Source organism: Xyrauchen texanus, chromosome 31 (genome assembly GCF_025860055.1).
Source record: "Xyrauchen texanus isolate HMW12.3.18 chromosome 31, RBS_HiC_50CHRs, whole genome shotgun sequence".
NCBI classification, from domain to species: Eukaryota; Metazoa; Chordata; class Actinopteri; order Cypriniformes; family Catostomidae; genus Xyrauchen; species Xyrauchen texanus.
In genome coordinates, this window is record NC_068306.1 from 6,336,035 (window position 1) to 6,359,624 (window position 23,590).

At 41.1% G+C, this 23,590-nt stretch overlaps 1 protein-coding gene across 5 annotated transcripts in view; it reads right to left on the minus strand.

The window, feature by feature from the left end:
• Positions 1 to 2,607: 2,607 nt before the first annotated feature.
• Positions 2,608 to 23,590, minus strand: part of LOC127625165 (cyclin-dependent kinase-like 5) — a 54,106-nt gene continuing 33,123 nt past the window's right edge. For 2 of the 5 annotated variants that reach the window (XM_052100259.1, XM_052100260.1), the window contains exons 5-19: positions 22,317 to 22,453; positions 22,108 to 22,228; positions 20,374 to 20,433; positions 18,860 to 18,950; positions 18,498 to 18,687; positions 18,184 to 18,264; positions 16,118 to 16,281; positions 14,957 to 15,995; positions 13,298 to 13,399; positions 12,365 to 12,470; positions 12,083 to 12,176; positions 11,813 to 11,918; positions 8,856 to 8,978; positions 6,185 to 6,379; positions 2,608 to 6,068 (exon numbers count right to left, since the gene is read on the minus strand). In XM_052100259.1, coding sequence (XP_051956219.1) covers positions 5,742 to 6,068; positions 6,185 to 6,379; positions 8,856 to 8,978; positions 11,813 to 11,918; positions 12,083 to 12,176; positions 12,365 to 12,470; positions 13,298 to 13,399; positions 14,957 to 15,995; positions 16,118 to 16,281; positions 18,184 to 18,264; positions 18,498 to 18,687; positions 18,860 to 18,950; positions 20,374 to 20,433; positions 22,108 to 22,228; positions 22,317 to 22,453 — 2,936 coding nt within the window. In that variant the 3' untranslated portion in view covers positions 2,608 to 5,741. Of the gene's footprint in view, positions 6,069 to 6,184; positions 6,380 to 8,855; positions 8,999 to 11,812; positions 11,919 to 12,082; positions 12,177 to 12,364; positions 12,471 to 13,297; positions 13,400 to 14,956; positions 15,996 to 16,117; positions 16,282 to 18,183; positions 18,265 to 18,497; positions 18,688 to 18,859; positions 18,951 to 20,373; positions 20,434 to 22,107; positions 22,229 to 22,316; positions 22,454 to 23,590 lie in introns of those variants that run through there. The other 3 variants (XM_052100261.1, XM_052100262.1, XM_052100263.1) reach the window with 3 other exon arrangements.

A 23,590-nucleotide genomic window follows, 5' to 3' on the forward strand; every position in this document is an offset into this window, starting at 1 on the left:
GTATTTGTTCCAGCAAAAACTTCTAAACATTCTTCAAACAAGATGGAAGTCTAAGAAACTAATTAAATATAAAAGCATGCACAAGGATTCATTGGAATAAGAAGGCCATCAGTATAGAAATGAACTAAAATGAAATAGAAATAATGGATGGATTGTTTGATTGATTGACAGTTGGAGTTTGAATTAACGAGCATTCCGTTGGCTCATTTAAACATTCCGTCAATGTAATTCTATAGAATGTTTCAGATTTTTGATCATCTGTTGTGTGAAAACCGCAAGTCCGAACAATTATAAATGATAAAGAACTGTATTCCAGAACAATCTGCTGGTTTGTGCCAAGTTTGGTAGATTTAGCTTTAAAGCTTTAAGAATTCTAAGCCTTTTCTGAAAGTTTAAACTAGTTAAAAAATGTAAAAGTTTGAAAGTTTGAAGAGTATACAGACGTTAAGATAAACAGCCAGCTCTTTCTCATCACAATCATTTATGATCTTTTTTCTCTCTTTGATTTCCGGAACAGTCATCATCATGGTAAACACACAGGGGGTGAGTACGTGAGCATGCCTGTGTGTGTAAGTGTGTGTACATGTCATGATGTGTGTGTGTCAGAAGTTGGAGATGTCGTGGTCTTATGAAGATAATGTGAAGGAAGTGAAGGAGAATCAAACACCGACGGACTGCAGCTGTGACTGTCAGGCCACTCGACCCACCGGAACACCAGCGACCTGGACCACCATCAGCCCCACAGCATCCACACACAGCTGATCCCTCTAATGCATGCCGGGTCAGTGTGTGGGTGTGTGGGTGTGTTGAGAAGTTCCATGGAAAAGACATGCAAGGTCATGCCGTGAGTGCCAGCGCTACTTGTTACTGGGGAGATTGTGCACTTGGCAATCAGTCTGAGTATGCGTGTGACACGGCCACCTTCAGAAAAGAGCACATTAACTGATTCAGAGGATGTTGCCAAGAAGCTTTAGAGTGATTACATGAGTAACGATCATCCGTGATGCATCAGCGGCTAATACAAATGACACATGAACAACACATCACCTCAGCCTTCTAAAAGAGACATTTACATTACGAATAAACATTAACAGACAAGGAAGGAAAGAGCTAGAGTGTCTGTTTTAAGGAGTTAATGAGAGACAAACTGGGTGGGAAATCAGAGAATGTGCAAGAAACCAAAGAACCCAGTGTGATGCTACAGTATGCCAGTACATAATCTCATTACTAATGCAGAAATGTGTGATGCCCAGATTACAGGGCCTGAAATAGCAGGGGTCATTCCTGGAATTCGGTAATATTTCAATACGCCAGACTTTTTAACGTGGTCATTCACAAAAATGAAATGTTGGAAGAATACTGTTACTTATATTTTGTATTTTAAATACGTAATCCCGTTACATGTATTTCATCACTCCCCAACCCTGAATTTATGAGACCAGTATTGTCAGATTTTACTGCTGATTTGAAATATATTCTTTGATCATAATCTTGACTAACCGTTTTTGAGATTTCGCTGTTCCCCCATTCAAGTAGATAGGAGCTGCACTGTCATGACTGAAAATAGCCTCCCGAGAGTGTTCCAAAGATGGCCGACAGTGGACTGACTTGCTAGAAAGACTTTGGGCAGGCCTTTTCTGTGTTTGTTTACATTTGAATTTTTGACAGTTGTAGTTGGAATGCTAATTAACGAGCATTCCGTTGGCCCATTTGAACATTCCGATTCAGATTTTTGATCATCCATTGTGTAAAAACCATAAAGGGGGCCGCACATCGGATGCATCTGGCGGACAAAACGGTGCATTCTAAAATTCGAAACAATTGTTTCCAATGAAGGTACGCACATCGCCGCTGCTGCTCGGCATCTGTCGGCAGCGCCAAGCTACGACTCTGGAGGCTGCTCAAATTGCTGCCAAGCCATTAAATTCGACCCAAATCATTATCAAAGGACACAGATTATTTACTCTAGCATTGTTCATTCTTGAAGAAAGGAAAACCCTTGGTAAAGTTTGTGTGTACTGTCTGCCACCTGAACCTCATCGACGTGCCATGATGCAACGAGGTGCTTCTCATCCAGTGTGCGACCGCCTTAAGTCTGATCAGTTAGAAAAGTCTCAGTGCACTATTTCAGAGCAGTCTGAAGGTCTGTACGAGGTTTGGTTGATAGTTAGTGTTGGTCTTGGTTTAGGGATTTTGAAAAAACAGAACAAAAAACAAGGTTTGTAGAATATAACTATATTGGCACTGTCATAACAACATAATAAAAACCGATACCCAAAATCTACCTCTAAAATCAATAGGCAATGATTGGTTTATTGGAACTTGTACGTTTTGAGATAATGTCTATAATAGAGACGTAAGCTTAGATTTAATAAATGAAATATTAATTAGATGTTATCACTTACTGGTTTGATACTAAAATCCACAAAAATGTAAAAGTCAGTTTTCTCTTTGTCTGAAATGAGAACTGAATTGAAGCCACATAGGCCCCTATAGGCTATGTTTTATGAAGCAGCAATGTATATCACAGTGTAACATTAAACATTTGGACAACCAATGGACTGTTAGTACTTACTGCATATAAAATCATTCAATCTGATAACTCACTTTTGATTGTGTTCAACTTTATTCAAGGCTTAAAACATCTTATGGTTCCTTAAATAACAATTTAGCATCTGGTAACATCAAATCTTCTCATTTTGAAGAATAGGGGAGACCGGGGCTGGTAGCCTATATATATATATTTTTTTTTTAGGGTAAATTCATTTTTGAAAGTTATTTATAGTCTGTATAGGCACAAAGAAAGTCTTGATTACAAAAAGATAAGGAACATTTCCACTATTATTGCCCGGGGCTCTAAGCATTAGCATAACCGATTTACAGTAAACATAGACAACATGGCAGAATGGATTAGCGGCTAATTCGCCTATTTGAGCAGGTTTATGGTCTATATTTTCAATATTCTAGATGATAATTTCCTATGTCTAAGTTAAAAGTCTCATAGCAGTGTAATGCAAATTGTTCATACATAATTGACATTTCCTACAGCTTCGTTCCGTGTTTCCAGGAAATCATTGAGTTTGACATCTCGTGTACTGGCTGTTGTTTGTTTAGAAGGACTATCTGGCGAAAGTTAAATGACATATTGCATAAAGTTAATTAATTATTATTTCTCTTCCTCATACACTGGCTCCATTTCGCTAAAAGCATTTAACACGTACATAGCCTCTCTTAAATCCAGATATTGCATGTAAAAGTGTATTTGCTGTGTTCAAAGAACTTCAAACCTGAGGGAATCAGAAAAGTATATTTGGTAAAAATGAATCTTGCTTCAAAAATAAAAAATGCATTTTGAAGTCTTAATGCTTAATGTTTTTTTTGCAGTGAGTATATTGATGTCCAGCAGGTGGAGCCACAACATTTCATACAATTTGGTCAGTTTTGGAATGGGTAATATTTTTTGCTTAAATTTTCATGTAAAAGGCTTGAGAAATTTCACTGGCTGTGATTTCTATAGATGATTGACAAACCCACTCAAGACCCACACAAAACCCAGATAGCGCATTTGGGACGTCTATGTAAAGTGGACGATGTAAGCCATGGCAGCCTTTCTGGAATTGGATTGGACACGCTCCTGTTTTCCAAAATCCCACCCTACAAAGACATGCACACCATCAGAGATGGAGGAATGCTTCTCTATGTCACTGGTAAGAAAAATAAAGTCAATGTGCAATTTGATGTCAGCAAACCCGAATAGTCACACTCATGGGCGTCACTTTGTTTTAAAAAGTGGTGGGGACAGTTTCGGTGTTTGATAACGAATTAATCTGATATCTTGATCCACACATCTAACACCATCAGTACACTAAGATAAATACATGGATCAGTGGGAATTTACTCCAATATGACTGATTGTCTCATGGCAAAGTTTTCGCCTTTAGTACAATGAGTTCCAGCTTCTGATCCATCCACACATCTATTTTAATAAACGAAGATTGCATCTGTACGTCAGTGGATGTATATCATGAGCGGGGACACATCTGTTTGCATTTTGCGTTGCTTTCTAGCTGAAAAAGAAATCTGAGCTGCGGAACAGCGGAGCGAGTACAGCCCGTCCCGCCCGCTGTCACTTAACGCTTCTTATAACGGCCGCAACGAGCACTCATCATAACCATGAAAATCCGATAGCGACAAATGTTGTTTACATGATACAAAAAGTGGCTTTAAAAGTCAATATATTGTTTATTTCTATACTTTAGAAACATTAGCCGAAAATCCACAGCCATCCATTCGGCAATTTAATTCGTCAATTCTGTCCGATATAGATTTATTATAAGGTCTTTTCTAAGGACGCATCAATGAAAGCCATACAGATGCTTTTGGAGCGTCTCGCTCTGGTTGTCATGCGTCACAATCAGCGTTTTTAGGTCACTGTATCAAGTTAAACATAATTTGAAACTTGCTTGAGATCCCTACATTCAGAATTGCACTTATCCAGCGGTGTTTGAACGCAAGAACGCATGCTAATCTTGTGCTGTTAGCAAACTCCCGCTAGTGTCAAGCTAGCCTGTGGTTTGTTGTCTGTACAGCTGAAGTTTTGCTTACTGCCCCCTGCTGAAAAGAGGTGGTACTTCAAACTTGTTAGTAGGAATATTTCATATTATATTTCGGGGACATGATTAATTGTGTTAATTCTTTAACAAGTTCTTTTTATATATTTAATCGTTCTGAAATAACGTGTTAAATGTACAGCCCTAATAATTATATAGTATAATTATTCCACATACTTTACAGGTGGGTAATCTACCAAAGTTTAGCGAATCTAGTCATCAAAAAATCGGTTCAAAACAGCATAACTACTGGCCGAGGCCTACTTCCATTTCTCCCAGTGGCTTACAGAGTGTCACAGCGACAGGTGGGATTTTTCATGGCACCAGCAGGTAAGAGACATTTTCTGCGTTTCATCCAATAAAAACAAAAATCTCAAAAATATGACGTTTAAAATACAAAGCATCGCTTTCCAGATGATGCGCAACATGTGCGCTACCTGGGTAGCACATGTACTTATAATCACACAAACAAACGCATTCTTACCGTTAATTACTCTAAATATCTACCGATTTCCACTGAATTGGAAACAGAAATTACTCAAAGACAATGTCATAAGATACTGTAGTCTTATTCTATAGTTATAAAATAAATCGTCTATACATTAATCCTTTGACCTGCTTAGCCAAATGTGAATACAACCAGAGTATAAACTAAAGCCTGCACATACAGTGCTATACATTTATATATTTCCATGTACATATTGATATATAATCTTCTTAAGACCGTAGTTTTCCAATAACAAAAGAGATACAATTAAGTACATAAGTAATATAAGAAGTGCTATCAAATATTAAAACTTTAAAACAACAAAAATATGATTTTTGTGAGAGACATGTAGATCTACCCTTAAAGGGATACTTCACCCAAAAATGAAAAATCGGTCATTATTTGAACTCTTTAATCTCTTTCTATTCAAAACCGCAAAAAAACAGATCCAGTGAAAGTGAACGGTGACTGAGGCTAACATTCGTCCTAGCATCTTTTGTGTTACACTGAAGAAATCATACAGGTCTGAAACAACATGAGGGTGATCATGTGGCCAAAACAATGACAAGATGTCCATTTTTGGGTGAGCTATTCCTTTAAAATACAAGAAGAGATGGCCCATTAGGGGGCGCTGTGTGTCCGATTTACAGTGCAGTCTCTTTCAGGTCGTTCAGGTTTGGCAAACGCGAGCGGAAGTGACGACTGAAACCATTGGGACCCGGTTTGGAGGTCAGCTGTTCGGGATACGGGTTTCCCTCAGGCCGACCCAGAGCGGTGGAGTGCCAGGTGGACTCCATGGGCCCGGGGCCCGGATACGCAGCCTGGCGGCCTTTTGAGCTGCCATGGCTGCGAGGCTCCACGAAGCTGCTGCTTTTTGAGGAGGACTGGTTGGGCAGTGGGTAGTGGAGGTCAGTGGCGGTCTGGTTGGAGGACGAGGTGAGATGAAGAAGTTTTCGCAAAGATTTGAGAGGCTGAAAAAGACACAGGGAGATAAATATTATAAATATTGAATATTGGCAGGTTTACCCTGACTGTGGGAACCCTTCTTATCGTGGAAGAAAACAGATATTTTGGGGAATAAAATTGCCTGTGAGTGTGTATCGGGTGTCCTCTCGGTGGGCCAGTCCACGTCACGCTCTCTGTCCTGATCTTGGTCGCGATCTCGCTCTCTGTCGCGGCTGCGTTCTCGGTCTCTGCTCCGCGTGCGATGTCTGCTGCCCTGATGACCGTACGACCGCAGTGATTTCTGCATCGACGCCTGATCCGTCCCCTCGCTCGCCACCTGACCAATGACACACGTTACAGGGCTGTCAATCACCCCGAAAATTGGACATTACATTTTAATACATTAAGAAAGGAAAGAAGAGAAGCCAAGAGAAGATTACCAAACATTCAATTGCTCTTCCTCTAGGACAACAATCTCAAAACTCTGGTACCTTCAATGAACAGGGTGGCAATTTCGGGTGGATAGGGATTTATTTAATTTGTTTTCATATCAAATGATCTGAGGTTGTTTGAAGTGTTTTTCTTTTTGCACACTTTTAACAAAAATGTGGAGCACTACTATAGTTTAAACCATGGATTTTCAATCTGAGGGCCAAAATGAGGTGCTAGTAGGTCCGTGAAAACATTTAGAGAAAGTTTTACAAATTTTATATTATTATTAGTTCATTCTGCTTTTTAGAAACTATAAATTAATTTCAACTGAATTGACGTTTTTCCTTCTCTTGGTAGAAATATTTGTTCTCAACTTAATACAAAGCAATACTTTTATAACATTTATGAATTAAAAACATTATTTCAACATTGACTAATATATATTTTATATGAATAAAATGCACTTACAAAGAACAATTGTGTTTTTATCAATCAACAACTACTTAAACAAGATTAATAAATGCTGTGTAAAAATATTGTTCATTGTTAGTTTGTGATATCCAATGTTTTACTCCATTCTGATTGGTCAATGGCGCCATCTAGTGGTCTGATATTTCTCAGTAACAACTGCACATCCACGTATCGGACCGCTCATCCGGGTATTGCGAGTCATCTTTCATGCTTCTCGGATCAGTGTGTGATCTTTTCATGCGATGTTTCATGTGCATTTATTTATTTGGCAGTTAGTCTTGTAATAAGATGCATAATGAACAGTTAGATGTTCATTAATTATAAAACGAACACCAACAGAACTGGCACAATCTGGATTTCAGCTGTTCAGTGCTATGATAAATAATTAAATAATTTCAAGGTAAAGTAATGTTTCGCCCATGAATTTATTTATTATATATATATATATAGCTGTATAATAAGTGGGATAATGTACAGTCAACTGGTCTGTTATCGCAAAATAAACCCCTTCAGGGTGATACAAGAGTTATCCGCTTAGTGTCGGGGGTCCTGATCACTTTGTCGGGGGTTTATTTTGGTAGAACAACCGGCTGATGTACATTATCCCATAGATAACAAGGGATATACCTTATGCGTTACTGTAACCGATGACAAAATAAAAGCCCATTTTTATTCCGCAAATAATATTATGTTTTAAAGTCACACTTACTATTTTTCTCCCGCAGTATAAATGGGACTATGTCAATGAAAATATAAAGCGGACTACATATTTTTGGAAGGGGGTCCCTCTTGAGGGGATCATCATGTTTGGGAGTCCTTGTCATAAAAAGTTTGAAAACCCCTGGTTTAAATAATTATAATAACTGAATTATAAGCTAGCTTAGTTTGGGACCAATAGTTGGTTTGCAGCAGGGCTGGACTTGTAATCTGACATACCGGACATTTTCCGGTGGGCCGACGCACTTTGGGGCCGATCAGGTGCGGACTGACCATCGGGAGTACAGAGCGGGCCGGTGGGTTGGCTGCAAAAATGTACCGAATGGGCCACGACAAGCAAAAACGAGGCGATGCGTTATGCAGAACGGACCACAAAACGGCAGCGCGATATGCAGAAAAGGACAGCGAACCCCCCCCCCACCCACTCCCCCCACTCCTTCCGCTCAACAAGTTTTGGGCCAGTTGCCATGTAAAATCCCGGGCCGATTTCTCTTCCCAGTCCAGCCCTGGTTTGCAGTTATTGGTAAACTGTCCAGTTATTAATCAAAACTGTCTTGTCTTTATGTTACATCAAATTAATAACAGCTCTTACAACAAATACATGGGATGTGTATTTCTAATGCTTTTTGGACACTAATTTGTACCATATTCATGGAAAATTACCAGATTGCTGTACATCAGTCACATTCAAACCACTGATGAACTTTTATAACAACATCAACACCAGATCCAGGACGTCTGTGATTCTGGATAAAAGCATTCCACCACCCAGGTTAGTTTTGAATCTTTATATATATACATGTTTAATACTGTTTTAGACTCTGTATGACTTCTCTCTATCCATTTCTGTGGCTAAATGAATCTAAATTGCACCAAACATACAAATGAAATCAATGCAAGTATGAACTCATTTCAGGGATGCGTTTCCCAAAAGCATCGTAAGCCTTAGTAAATCGTATACCATTGGCGCCAATGTTCTCTACGATCAACTTAGGCTTGCGATGCTTTTGGGAAACGCATCCCTGGATGGTTTTTGAGACGAATGACGACAACACAGATCTGGGAACCACTGAGAAGACATGTACTCCGCCCCCCTCCAAATAACCGATTAGTCCTGTTAATTCATGCAACAAGAGCGGTTTAGTTTGTGTTAGAGATGTGATGGCGTATGTACAGTACGAAGACTCGTGTACCATTGGTGTGGCCACTAGAGGGCGTCTTCTCTCAGAGGAGCTGCGTGTGAAGCTCCTCTGAGAGAGACAAAGAGGAAAGAGAGGTTTCCTCATGACGGGAACTCGCTCGTCAACAGCGGCTGTCTGCAATACAAGAGACAAAACTCACACAGAGAGGAAAACACACTCACAATGGGCAACAAACACAGCAACAACTCACTAATCAAACCAAGAGCAACAGGGACATGACAAAATATAAGGATTCAGGGGAGTTATTTTATTTATTTTTTGTTATTAACAATATTTATTGTTTCCATTGCATCTGGTTTGGGTTTGTAATGAATGAAATATTATTATCATTATATTTTTATAATAATATATACATAAGGGGGCCTGGTTAGCTCAGTGACTGTGACTAATATTTATATTTACATATATGCATTTGGCAGATGCTTTTATCCAAAGCAACTTACAGAGCACTTATTACAGGGACAATCCCCCTGGAGCAACCTGGAGTTAAGTGTCTTACTCAAGGACACAATGGTGGTGGCTGTGGGGATCAAACCAGCAACCTTCTGATTACCAGTTATGTGCTTTAGCCCACTACACCACCAACACTCCAACTCACACCCCTGGAGTCGTGAGTTCAAATCCCAGGGCGTGCTGAGAGACTTCAGCCAGGACTCTTAAGCAACCAAATTGGCCCGGTTGCTAGGGAGGGTAGAGTCACATGGGGTAACCTCCTCATGGCCGCTGTAATGTGTGGTTCTCACTCTCAATGGGTGTGTGGTGAATTGTGTTTGGATGCCATGGAGAATAGTGTGAAGCTACGTGATCACATGTGCGGATTGACGGTCTCAGACGTGGAGGCAACTGAGATTCGTCCTCCACCACCCGGATTGAGGCAAGTCACTATGCCACCACTAGGACTTAGAGCACATTGGGAATTCCAAATTGGCGAGAAAACCAAAAGAATAAAAAAAAACTATAAAAAATAAATAATAAAATATACATTTGAATATGTAATTTATTTATTTTTATTTAAATATTATTAATGAAATATGTATATATTTATTTAAAATTGTATTCTTTTTATATTTTTATATAATATAATGATTAATTTTCATTTAAATGTATGCGTTAATTTAAATGAATTAATATTTATATAACAATTAATTAAAACAATTATATGTAATAATACCATGTAAATTTATTGCAAAAATTATTATCATATATATATTTTATTTTCAAAATTTACTGTAATTATTTTTGCACACTGAAAAACTCCATATTGGAGTCAGAGCCAGAGAAAATCTGTTTGCTCAGAGAGGAAATAAACAAGAGGGTGATGTTAAAATTTGACATAACTGGTCGGGTCTTGCTTATGGGCCTGATTTGGGTTTAACACACATACAGACCTCTGCAGCAGTGGCCAAAAGTATTGGCAATGACATTAATTTTGTGTTTTGCAAAGTTTTCTGCTTCAGTTTCTATGGTATACTGGAAAACAATGATGAGCGTTTCATGAGTTTTAAAGGCTTTTATTGGCAAAAACACTCAACAGAGTCAATATTTACAGTGTTGACCCTTGTTCTTCATAACCTCTGCAATTCGATCTGGCATGCTGGATATCAGCTTCTGGGCCAAATCCTGACTAATGCCGATCCATTCTTGCTTTATTAGTGCTCGGAGTTGATCACAAATTGTGGGCTTCTGCTTGTCCACTCACCTTTTGAGGATTGACCACAGGTTCTCTATGGGATTAAGATCCGGGGAGTTGCCTGGGCACGGACCCAAAATTTCAATGTAATAATCCCTGAGCCACTTCATTATCACTCTTGCCTTGTGACATGGTGCTCCATCATGCTGGAAAATGCACGGATCATCACCAAATTGCTCCTGGATCGTTGGGATAAGTTGCTCTTGCAGGAAGTTTTGATACCATTCTTTATTCATGGCAGTGTTTTTGGGCAGGATTGTGAGAGGGCCCACTCCCTGTGATGAAAAGCAACCCCACACATGGATGGTCTCAGGATGCTTCACTGTTGGGACGACACAGGACTCATGGTAGCATTCACCTTTTCCAGATGTCCCAAACAGTCGAAAGGGGGCTTCAGAGAAAATAACTTTGCACCAGTCTTCTGCTGTCCAATCCTTGTACTTCCTGCAGAATTTCAGTCTGTCCTTGATGTTTTTCTTGGAGAGAAGCGGCTTCTTTGCTGCTCTTCGTGACACCAGGCCATTGCCCAAAAGTCTTCGCTTCACCATGCGTGCAACCTGCTGCCAATATTGAGCTCTGCACTGGTGGTGACATGATTCTGTAACTGACTCCTCAGGAGACGGTCCTGGCGCTTGCTGGACAATCTGGGACGTCCTGAAGCCTTCTTCACAGCAGTTGAACCGCCCTCCTTGAAGTTGTTGATGATCCGGTAAATGGTTCTTTCAGGTGCAATATTCTTTGCAGCAATTTCCTTGCATGTGAGGCCATTTTGTTGCAAAGCGATGATGGCTGCACGTCTTTCTTTAGAGGTAACTATTGTGAACAAGAACACAATGATTGGAAGCACTTCTTCCCTCCTTTTATAGCATCAGTCTGCTCTTATAATCCAATCAGAATGATAGAGTGATTTCACCTGACTAGTACTCGTTCACACTTTCCCAGGTGCTGCTGATTATGTTATTATGTTAAAAAATGTTAGCTGGTCATTTTGTGCCAGGGCCAAAAAACAGTGAAATTTGGGTTTTTGTGAATTTTTTTGGCCAATGAAGCTTTTTGCAATTATTTAAAATGCATCTGTTCACTCTGCACAATAATCTAGAAACAATGTGAATCAACACCACACCAACCGAAGCAGAAAACTTTAAAATGTATGTCACTGCCAATACATTTGGCCACAGCTGTAGGCTCTCACACACACTTGCAGTACATGTGAAGGATACACAAAACTGCACAACTTGAATACATAAAAAAAACTCACAGTTTGTGTCTTTTTTTTCTTTTTCTTCATGGATCTGAAGAATCCATGTTTCTCCTTTTCTTTGGATTGTTCTGGCGGACTCATATCCAGCGGCTCAGATCCCGCCCTTGTACAACAAGAGGCAGTTCAGAGGTCAAACCTACAGGAAGCTGATAATAAAGTTGATGCTCCATAGCTACCATACATACAACATTACCATAATTCAGTGCTACCATTTAAAATTACAGTGTTTTATAAAAGTGTGTGTGTGTGTGTAAAGTGTGTCATCACCAGGGGTCATAGGGCTGTTGGTGTATGTTATGGCCACTGTCCACCATGACCCCTGAACTCTCGAGGAAGGAGTTATCAGGTCTGGGTGACGGCACTGAGGCAAAAAGAATACATGATGAGTTTTGGATTAGAGTGGGAATAATGCTCCTGGAAAATTCCTCAAAACACCACCTTTTGTGTTCCACGGAAGAAAGAGAGTCAAGAACATGATGGTGAGTAAATGATGACAGGATTGTCCTTTTTGGGTGAACAGCTTTTGTGTTGACGTGTGATTAGACTGACCTCTGTAGAAGCTCCCGACCCGGCGTGGAACAGATTCACTGTACATCATGCGGTTCTCTTTGGCTGATCCACTGTCCTCTGCAAGCTGTTCATTATACACACCTCCCTGCAATATACACACAGACATACATGCATACAACACACAGACTGGACACCAGTATATTCAACCTGGTCTCTTAGAATGAACATTCTAGAGTAAAAGATGCGTTTTCAAACTAAGACTATTGAGTACCCCTGCTCTAACGCATCATTTGAAAAACGATAAATGTTAACACTTGTGTTAAAGATCAACCTACATTTGCACACTTATTCCAATGTGATTAAATTGCACGAGTAGCTCACCTACCTCACCGGCTCAAGCCCAACCAAGCGCACAAGCTGTCATGTGTAATGAAAGTGTCATAGAAGAGGCAAGAAATTACATCCTTGCTTCAGAATTTTGTTTTAGGACACTATCGGTTAGGTTTAGGTGTTGGTTTAAGGTAATGATATACGTTTTGTAAAACTCTCATTTTCTTTTAGAACACTAGCTTTAGGTTTGGGAGGTACGTTTTACTCATTAAAACCTCCATCTAATATTCACCTTAAAAGCCTCGTCTGATTATGGCATAATTTTACTCACTTTTGGCACCCCCGGCGGGACAATTCACTGGGAAACTGCAGCAAACGTGCAATAAGGCATGTCATTTAGCAGTAAATTTTGCCACGGTCACATAATGTTCATGAGACCAGGCTGAGTATATAATACCATACGCTTCCTGAAACAAGTCTTTCCAGCTTCCCCTCTGCAAGATCTACACACACTCCAAACAAAAAGAAACAAAACTGAAAAGCAAATTTGCAAAAGCAAACAAATGGGAGCAGAAAGAGGAAGACAGAGATATAGAGAGGCAAAGACAGCGCGAAGGAAGAGAGAAAGCACAATGGGCGGACCTCGCCTTTTTGCCGTGGCGTGTGAAAGGCGGCAGTGTTGTCCCGTGTGGACTCCTGGATTAAAGGTCGTGTGTGGCTGACTTCAGCAGCCGTGGGGTCGCTCTGTGCATGGAGAGATGAGAGCAGGTGAGGCATAAAGCTCCCGGCATACATTCGTACCAGCACTCATAGACATGTAGGATCTTTGCCAAAACCCAAGTGAGCTGCCTACCTAGTAATGTATCCAAACATTTACATTTACGCATTTGGCAGACACTTTTATCCAAAGCGACTTACAGTGCATTTATTACAGGGCGCAACCTGGATTAAGTGTCTTGCTCAAGGACACAATGGTGGTGGCTGTGGGGATCGAACCAGCAACCTTCTGATTACCAGTTATGTGCTTTAGTCCACTACGCCAACACCACAAAAAGGTACAAAATAATGCCCAGGAAGTTACCTTATTTTGGTAAAAAGTTTCAGTCACAATTCATCTCTATTTTGGAACGCTGAAAACATAATGGTCAATTTTTCCTTTTGCTGTTGGGGCCACTGGAAATGCAAAAATAATATTTGCTGTGGTCTCCCATGCACTGTACCTCTATAGAAGTTTACTCTGCTAGGCCCCATTGCTAGGGAGGGTAGAGTCACATGGGGTAACCTCCTCATGGCCACAATAATGTGTGGTCTCTGTTTCCTTCAGCGTTTTAACCATTCACACGTTCCAGTAGAGTCTGCATTAGCATGTTGCTAAGCTAAAAACTCGATATTCTAATCTAGTCACAAAAAATGAACAGAACATACCAGTATTCAGATGTTCTCTGTATGGTTGTTCCTAAAAGAGTATCACTTGGTTAGCTTAGCAACATGCTAATGGCTCTCTAATGGAACCAGTGGTGAAACTTAGGCAAATTAATTTTTTCGCTTGACATGGGGAGCACTATGTGTCCCGTACATGTGAGTGACTGTTGTCATGTGGGATTTCTCTGAGAAGCGTTTGCTTTTTTCCAACGAGAGACTACGGGAGTAATGTGTGTTTGAGTTATTTCAAACTGAATTTTATATAAATATAATCCAAAATATTAACAAATTTAACAGTGACACGAGGTACCCTAAGAGGACGCACATTCATGGCAATCTCATTCATGCCTATGGGAAGTTCTGCAAAGCTTGTAAGAGCGAGCAATGGTAGCCAAAGAGGGCGGAGCTTAGGGAAGGGTCAGTGCAGTCTGATGTACCTGAAAGAGTTTGCAATCACATACTTGCGTAGAGTATACTTTGGCCTTAAAAGAACAGCTTCGAACAGCATAGATTCCATAACAGTCTAGGTTGGTTTATGCTGGTTGATACTGCCTAGGTGCTGGTATCGCTGGCAAAACTTAGCTGGTTGACAAAGGATGTCTTGTTTGAACAAGCTTTAAAGCTTGTTGGGGACACCAGTACCTCATGGTGAAGACCAGCATTCAAAACAAACATATGCTGGAAAGGCAGCTTACTATGGTTTGGAAGAGTCAGAACATTTACAATCCACATATCCAGAATTCATCCAGACCAACCACGGGACACACTCTACACATGTCATACCACTCACATGCACCAGGAAGCATGCTGAAATGCTTTGAGCAAGCAAAAACACACAGAGAGACAAACATAAAACTCTAGAAAGGAGATTGGACTGACCCTGATGTTGTCTAATCCTGCGTCACGTGAAGCAGAGCTGCCGGAGTGTTTCGGCAGGGTACGATGCTGCAACTGAGGAGTCAGGAGCTGCAGACTGCTGGCCCTGGTGGGCATCCCCTGTGCCACCGTTAAACCACCCCCCTCAACCCCGTGGGGTCTCCCTCGTTCCCGCTTCACATACATAGAATGTCTGTGTGTCCGCTGCTGGGAGGAGAATGGGCTGGTATAGCCCACGCCATAGGGGAACTCATGGGGCGATGAGAGAGAGAGACCAGGGTCAAGCGCATCAGCCGCATTACTGTCATTTTGTTGTTGGCTCTTTTGTCGTGACGAGGAACGGCGGACGGATGACTCCACCATACTTCCTTCACGCTCCATTTTGCCTCGACGTCCCAAGGCGGGACTGAGTCCCGATCGGTCGCTATGTTGTAGGGATGGACTGCCTGGCGTCTGCAAGTTTATGTTGAGGTCCAGGCAACTTCCGGGGAAGTATCGCGGAGATCCACCAGGTTCGTCTGGGTGCAGGCGCATGTCGCTGAGGTTGCTCACGGATTTCGCGTCACTAAGCACACCATGACTCTTTGACAAACTCAGATATGATGATGACCCCTTTCCACCTGAAGACGATGTTGCAGAGTCGCCATAACCATGACGACTGTGTTTCTCTTTGTCGCCTATCAACGTACTAGTCTTGCCCTCCACAAAGGAGTGGCGGTTTTGGGAACGAGGTGTGTTTGATTTCAGGTATTTTGCCCCGGGGCCGTCTGTTGGCTTGCCAAAGTCAAAGTCGGTAAATTTAGATTTGGCCTCCTTGGCATGTTGCAGACTTGCCAGGTCTTTACCGCATGATGCAGAGCGGTTAAGTGGTTGAAAGGATTTGGGATGCATAACTGGACTCAGGCTGTTGCCGTTCAGTACTGACCCATTAAAAAATGCCTCAGTGCTGGGTGGATGCAGGTCTTCGTGACCGTGGCGAGGCAGACTGGAACAGTCACGACTATTGGAGCGATGATGACCTGTAATCTTTACCCCATGGCCCCTAAATAAACACAAAGGATCAATTCGAGAACCGTTGCGCATTGTGAACTGTTCCACATACTGTTACAAAAAATGAGGCAGCATAGCAGAGCTCTTTCCCAATGACTCAACACAATAAATTACCTGCTGGGGGTGCTGTTGTCAATAAGAGGTTTTCTCTTGGAGGAGCGGACGGGTGTAGGTGTGAGAGGGCCAGATCGCTCTGTCAGGCGCTGGGTCTGGAAGGCGTGGTGATTCAGACTCTGCTCCGTCAGGAAGCGTTCATTTGGATTTAACAACAACAGGTTCTGAAAATGCAAACCAAAGCCATTATTAATTTCGGGGTTATTTAGATGTTTTTGACAGGTTTTGTGAGATTTATCCTGAACAATCATTTATAAATATTCCAAAACCAACAACCCGTACGGAAGTTCTGTCAGAATTCTTTGCAACAGCGAACTTGTGGCTAATTTGACTGCAGAAATAAGGAAATCATTGTGGTGCAAATATAATTAGCACACAATTATGGTGGTGATGATATATCACCTTCACATAATGAAGAGCTGAAACAACTATGAGTCACGCTCATTAGCATAAGCACAGACTAGCTGTGTTAACCACTAACAAAAGACTATATTAAACTCGATCTTGCTTTCTCTGCTTCTTTTGACTGCCAAACAGAGCATTAAAAACACAAATATCTCAAAAGGGTACAGATAAAGTGGATTTTGAAGGCTGTGTATAGTCTTGTGTAGCTAGCAAGACTTTTGACTATTAGCATAAAGTCTGGACCACTTTGCATCTTATTTTAAACCATCATTTAAGCCAGCTAAAACCAGGTAACCAACTAAGGCTGTTTTAAACTGTTTTTGTTTTCAAGGGCATCACAGTCGACATTTAAACTTTTACAGTTACCGAGTCAGCTGACAGTTGCAGAAAGAATTGAGAGAGTGACAGTGAATTAGATGAATTAAACACCATCTGCCGCACAGCATTCTTCAGACAACCATTATAATGACAAATCAGCATCACAGGCAAACAACAGAGAAAGAAAGAAAATAAATGAACGGAAAGGTCACAATCATGTGGATTTGTGTGTTGGAACAAACAAATAAACAAAACAGAATTGCATTGATTATTTAATAGTTCAAACAGCTTTATATCAAGGTTAATAGCAAGAAAACTGAAAACAATGTCTATCTCTCTGTCTGTCTGTCTGTCTGTCTTTCCACATTACTAGATTATATATCCCATGCAAAAATAAATTAAATAAAATCTGCATGACGCGTTGTCGTTAAAGCCTATCAGCATTGAGATTGTCCAGATGTCACTGACGTAGTTGCAGAAGAAATATGGAAAAATGGATGGAAAAATAGTTGTAGCGGTGTGTGGGTACCCCGAATTGAATGACACAATGTCATACACGTACAGAGACCGGCCGGAAAAAAGACATTGCTTGCAGGAAAGTGAGCGAGGAAGCCTCCTCCCAGCTGGACATGCCTGAAACACCTCCCTAGGGAGGCGCCCAGGGGGCAACCTTACCAGATCCCCAAACCACCTCAACTAACTCCTTTCGACGCAAAGGAGCAGCGGCTCTAGTCCGAGCTACTCACCCTATCTCTAAGGGAGAAGCCCACCACCCTTCTGAGGAAGCCCATTTCGGCCGCTTGTACTTGTGACCTAGTTCTTTCGGTCATGACCCAGCCTTCATGACCATAGGTGAGGGTAGGCACAAAAATTGACTGGTAGATCGAGAGCTTTGCCTTCCGGCTCAGCTCTCTTTTCGTGACAACGGTGCTATAGAGCGAATGCAATACCGCCCCCGCTGCCCCGATTCTCCGGCCAACCTCCCGCTCCATTGTCCCCCTCACTCGTGAACAAGGTACTTGAACTCCTTCAATTGGGGCAATACCTCCTTCCCTTCTACAATAACTGCATAGCAATGTGATAAAATTCACACAACACCCTAGTTACAGCATAGCTAAAAACAGCAACATGCTAAAAACCACCCAGAACACCTTAGTAACCGCATAGCAACCTGCTAAAAATCACCCAGAACACCCATATAATTGCAATGTGCTAAAAACCATCCAGGACACCTTAGTAAAACCCCATAGCAATGTGCTAAAAGAACATCCAGTAGACCCTAGCATAATGGCAAAACTTTTGGCACAACTGTACAACTGAACAAAAACACTTGTGTCTCATACCTTCATGAGGTCAAGCAAGACAGGGCTGATGATTCCAAGATATCTTCTCTCCAGAGTCTGGGGATGACTTACTGAGGGAAACTACACACGCACACAAAATCAGGAGAAACATATAAAAAAAACATTCTTGATCTGACTGGTCCGTGCTATAACGTCTCTAACAAACAGCCCAAATAGTCCCGCCAAATAGTGATTTCAGAAAACAGTTCAGATGGATCCATATGTGACTCTGAATATTCATAAGTATTTTTCAAGTGTTGGTTTGAATGGCAAGACAGATATTAAGAGAGAGAGAGATAGACAGACGGACTGACCCTTAGCCCGTGAAATCGCGGGTTATTGTAGAAGAGTTTAATCTGTTCGGGTGGCAGGGGTCCTAAAACCTTCTGGATGGTGAAGAGTTGGTCGATCTCGCTTTCACCCGGAAATAAAGGCTGACCGTCACTCAACTCGCCCAGAATACACCCGACTGACCACATGTCCACCGCCTTGCTGTACGGAGCCCTGAGAGAGCAACAGAGAGACAGATAATTAATCTACAGAACCATTGTTGGATTTGAACCTACATCCTTTCAATTACCAGCCAAGATCTTAAACTACTAGAATACAGGATTGGGCATCAAAACTATAGAAATGTTACAATCTCTCTCTCTCATATGTATAGATACGCACTCACCCCAGCAGCAGTTCTGGTGAACGGTACCATCTGGTCGCAACATACTCAGTGTAGTTTGCATCAGTGCTCTCAGAGAGATCCCGAGCAAATCCTAGAAGAGAAACCACACAATATCAAAAACAGCTGACCAAACAGGAGCGATCTGGCCAGATTAATCTCGCTTAATTAACATTTTAAGATGATGTTTACTAGAGTAAATTGAGTCTACTGGGTTTGCATTAGGTGGTACCATTTGAAAGCTTAGAATCTGAACTTTTTACAGACTACCATTACTTTTGCATTTATGTTACATAAAATAAAAAATAAAGTCTTAAACTTAGCGGTGCAAATGAGCGCCACCTAGAGGTGATGTAGACATAGCACTTGAACAGACAATTCATATATCAGATGAAAGCTCTCGTTCTCAGGAATCTGACTGTACAATTTATTTTGTCGCCCTACAACCACAGCTCAAATGATTATAAGAATCACAAAGAGAATTGTGACAACATCTCACGTCTGCTCCATTCACTGCTTCTACTGACTACTTCTACTGACTACTTCTACTAAACTAATTCAATGTTATATCTCAGATATCCAGCAGAAAAAACAAATCATCTTCAAAATATGTTAAAATATTGGTGATGAAATGTTATATATTAACACAAATCTGAGGATCTCAACTTTCCAGCGGTAGACCTTCTAGTCCATTCAGAGGCCGAGATATTCAATGAAACAATGGGGAACATGCATGCGCTCCATACCTGTCAACACTCCCGTTTTATCCCGGGAGTCTCCCGTATTTCACACTCATCTCCCGTTTTGTTATTTCTAACGGGAAACTCCCGTAATTTGTTTGGCCCAAACCTCGTTATTATTAACCTATATTATTCCAAGGTTGTCCAGTTGCCAGATCTTGTATGAAATGCATCCTACGCACACAATCGACACATTTCAACCCTTTTGTGACCTCAACCTGGCAACCTACAAACCAGTTGCGCTGTTGAGATCTGCGCAGGTAGTAGACGAGGCAAGTTGAATCAAGCATCACTTGTGGATGGGAGGCAGGGCTGGACTAGTAATCTGGCATACCAGGAATTGTCCCGGTAGGCCGACACACCTTGGGGCTGATCAGGGGTGGACTGGCCATCGGGAGAACAGAGCAGGCCGAATGGGCCGCGATAAGCTATACTGAGCCGCAGTGTTATGCAAATTGGACCACAAAATGGTGCCGCGATATGCAGAAAAGGATTTGAAAATATTTGAGAGGCAGGACACTTCAGCAAAAGTCTCAGTTTGCTCTTCATTGATCTCATTGCTTTCTAGGAGAAATAAACATGTTCCTATCTGTTTTTCTTCTTCTTTTTTCAAGGAGAGAGAGAGAGATAGAGAGTGTATGTGTGTGTATGTGTGTTTTCAGCATATGTCTAAAATGGACAACAAACAGGCTGACAATCGAGTCTGGAGTGCGAGACAGAAAACCTGCTGTTGTCTCAGAGCCGAGGGTTGCAAAATGATTGGTGCCTCATGCTTACCAAAGTCACAGAGTTTGAGCACGTCTTCAGAACTAATGAGGAGATTTTCTGGCTTGATATCTAGAGAGAGAAAGAGAGAATGAGATGGAGAATTGGAAAAGTATTGTACAGTATACGTATAACTCCTCTGAGACTATTCTGTTCTTTTCTATTCTATACGATTCTATTCTAAATTGATTATTCTTTCAAACTACATTCAAAATAATCACAATTAGAGATTTTTGGTCGTAGTAGCATTTTGTTCTCTTTGTCTGTCACCACTACCGTTCAAATGTTCAGAATCACTGAGACATTTTTGATCTTGAAAGAAATTGGTGCTTCCATTTACCAAGGATGCAATAAATGAATAAGAAATACGGGAAAAAACATTGGCATTGTTGAACATTATTATCGGGTGTTTCTCATCGCTAAGAACGCAGAGAACAGACTTGCCAATTTACCTCGGAAGAATGAACTTGAAAGGACATAAGGACATAAAATGCACCTATATGAGCTTTGAGACATGCTGCAATCTTTCTGTTGTGCAATTGACCGTCCAAGCACATTTGTAGCCAGTTAGAGAACTACAGACGACATTGCACACCAGTGACGTTTTGCAGGACTAGAGACACATTGCAATAAAAAAAGCCTGTTGACAACCGCTTCCTCCATTTGTTTACTACTTAATTATGATGCCCAAAATAACAAACGAAAAATTTTGATGAGTCTGACAGCTCTCACAAGGTGTCTCACAAGGTGTCGCCATCTTACAGCGGGAAACTCTTGAGGGAAAACTTAATGATAAATCCCCTACGTCTGCCACCATAGTGCTGCTATGTCGCCGGGGACTTCAAATGGGTTCTGGCCCACAAGTCACCATTCGATATATCCTTGATTTGGCCTGATCAAGGACACGTCCGATTACTTTTATGCATTGCCGGTATTTGCACTCTTTGAGTACACTGAACTACAGCTGGGAATGATGACGTTGATCGAGTCCACGAGAATGGAAGGACACAAAAGAACGTACATTGAGAAACAGCCGCTACGTTGGCTTGACACAGCCAACAAACTTTATTCTACAGACTTTGTTTGGGGTTTTTCCCAAATCCCCAATCCGAGACCAAAATTTTAAGTCCTCCAAGAGTTGCATTCACCAAACTCAGCACGGACCTTCAGACTGTTCTGACTCACTATATCTTTTCTAACTAATCGGAATAACAGTTTTTGCACAGCGGACGATAAAAAATACGAAAAATCCCGTAGATACTGTCAGCAATGCGTCATACACAGGGACGTGGTTTAGCTTGGGGGAAATCGAAGTCTAGTTACCATACGAAAAAGGGGAGACATATCCGACAAATTTGGCTATTTTAACAATGAAAAATAAATGACTTGCAGCAACTTGCAGCAACTTGCAGCCACAGTGCTCTTCTTTGGGCTCATATTTCTGTCAGTTGGTGGGCAATAAAAAAAAAACAGTTTCGGCTAATATGTAATGTAATATATGTAATGTAATATATGTAATGTAAATATAAATCACATCCTAGTGCATGTTGCTCAAAGCCTAGTGTGACCGCCCCTTAATCCTTAAGAAATTATTCTAATGTGCAAATTTGGTACCAAGAAACTTGTCATATTATTAGAACAGTTAAAAATGGTTGTGCCATTTAGTGACATTTGAGCATTGCAATACAGTGACTTTTATTACTTGAGTATTGAGTGTTGGTGTTATGCATACATGTGATCTCTCACCTCGGTGGACAATATCATTCTTATGGCACCAGTGAATGGCTTTGATCAGCTGATAGATGTAGTTCCGAACCTTGTCAGATGGGGCACCATTGGGCATGTCCTCCAGCAGCTCCAACATGTTCTACACATACACACATTCAATCATCTAAACAAATCTATTCAGAGGTAAATGTGGCTGAAATCTATGTGTGTGTCTCTCTCTCTCTGACCTTCTCAACATACTCAAAAACGAGGTAGAGTTTCCCCCGCCTCCGAAACGCCTCCTTCAGCTCTACGATGTTCTCCTGCTTGAGCATACGGAGCATTTTCAGCTCCCGCATGGTTGTTTCCTTCACCTCCTCATTTTCTGAATCAAAAGAAAGAAAAACACTGAGAAAGATAGGTCAAATAAATAAATAAACCGCAGAATGTGAGGGCACCTAATCTCAGGGTTATTTAAAATAAAAACCTATCCCCTTTTCTCCCAATTTGGAACGCCCAATTCCCACTACTTAGTAGGTCCTCATCGTGGTGCGGTTGCTCACCTCAATCCGGGTGGCGGAGGACAAGTCTCAGTTGCCTCCACTTCTGAGACCATCAATCCGCACATCTTATCATGTGACTCGTTGTGCATGACACCGCGGAGACTCGCAGCATGTGGAGGCTCATGCTACTCTCCACAATCCACACACAACTCACCACACGCCCCACTGAGAACAAGAACCACTAATCGTGACCACAAGGAGGTTACCCCATGTAACTCTACCCTCCCTAGCAGCCAGGCCAATTTGGTTGCTTGGGAGACCTGACTGGAGTCACTCAGCACACCTTGGATTCGACCTCGTGACTCCAGGGGTGGCAGTCAGCGTCGGGTAATTTTATTTTTAAAGAATGTTGTGGTCTCATCAGAACTGGGTATTGTTGCGGATAACATACACGTAACACGTTTTGTAAATTTAGATAATGTTTAGGAAGTAACGTGTACAATAACAGGTTTACTTACACCATAACACTTACAATGCATGTTACCTTTCAAGTGACATTATTTATTGAGAGAAAAATACAAATGAAAACATCTCCCTTCCCTATAACGCAGTAATGAAGACCTACGGGGTGTATGCTACACATGTGAATGAATACTGCGTTACATTCGTAGCATGATATCTACAGTATGTTGGCGAAATGTTAACATACCACTTTGAGAGAAAAGAGAACAATGGCATCTGATGGTAAGTAAAAGCGACATAAATGTATCAAGCACATTACTTTCCTAAAAAGAAACTATACAATGCAATTTGTTACTTTTACTAACACAATAATGGAACTTCATCCCAGTGTTATTACCACTGGCCATTAAACATAACATAAAACAAACATAAACATGACATAAATTGTTTTAGTTTTTTTAACACAGTATATAATAAAATGTCAAACCAGTGCAACTAGTTAAGCATGTACTGTAAATGCCACGAGTTAAAAGTAACACATGACTACTCTGAAAAAT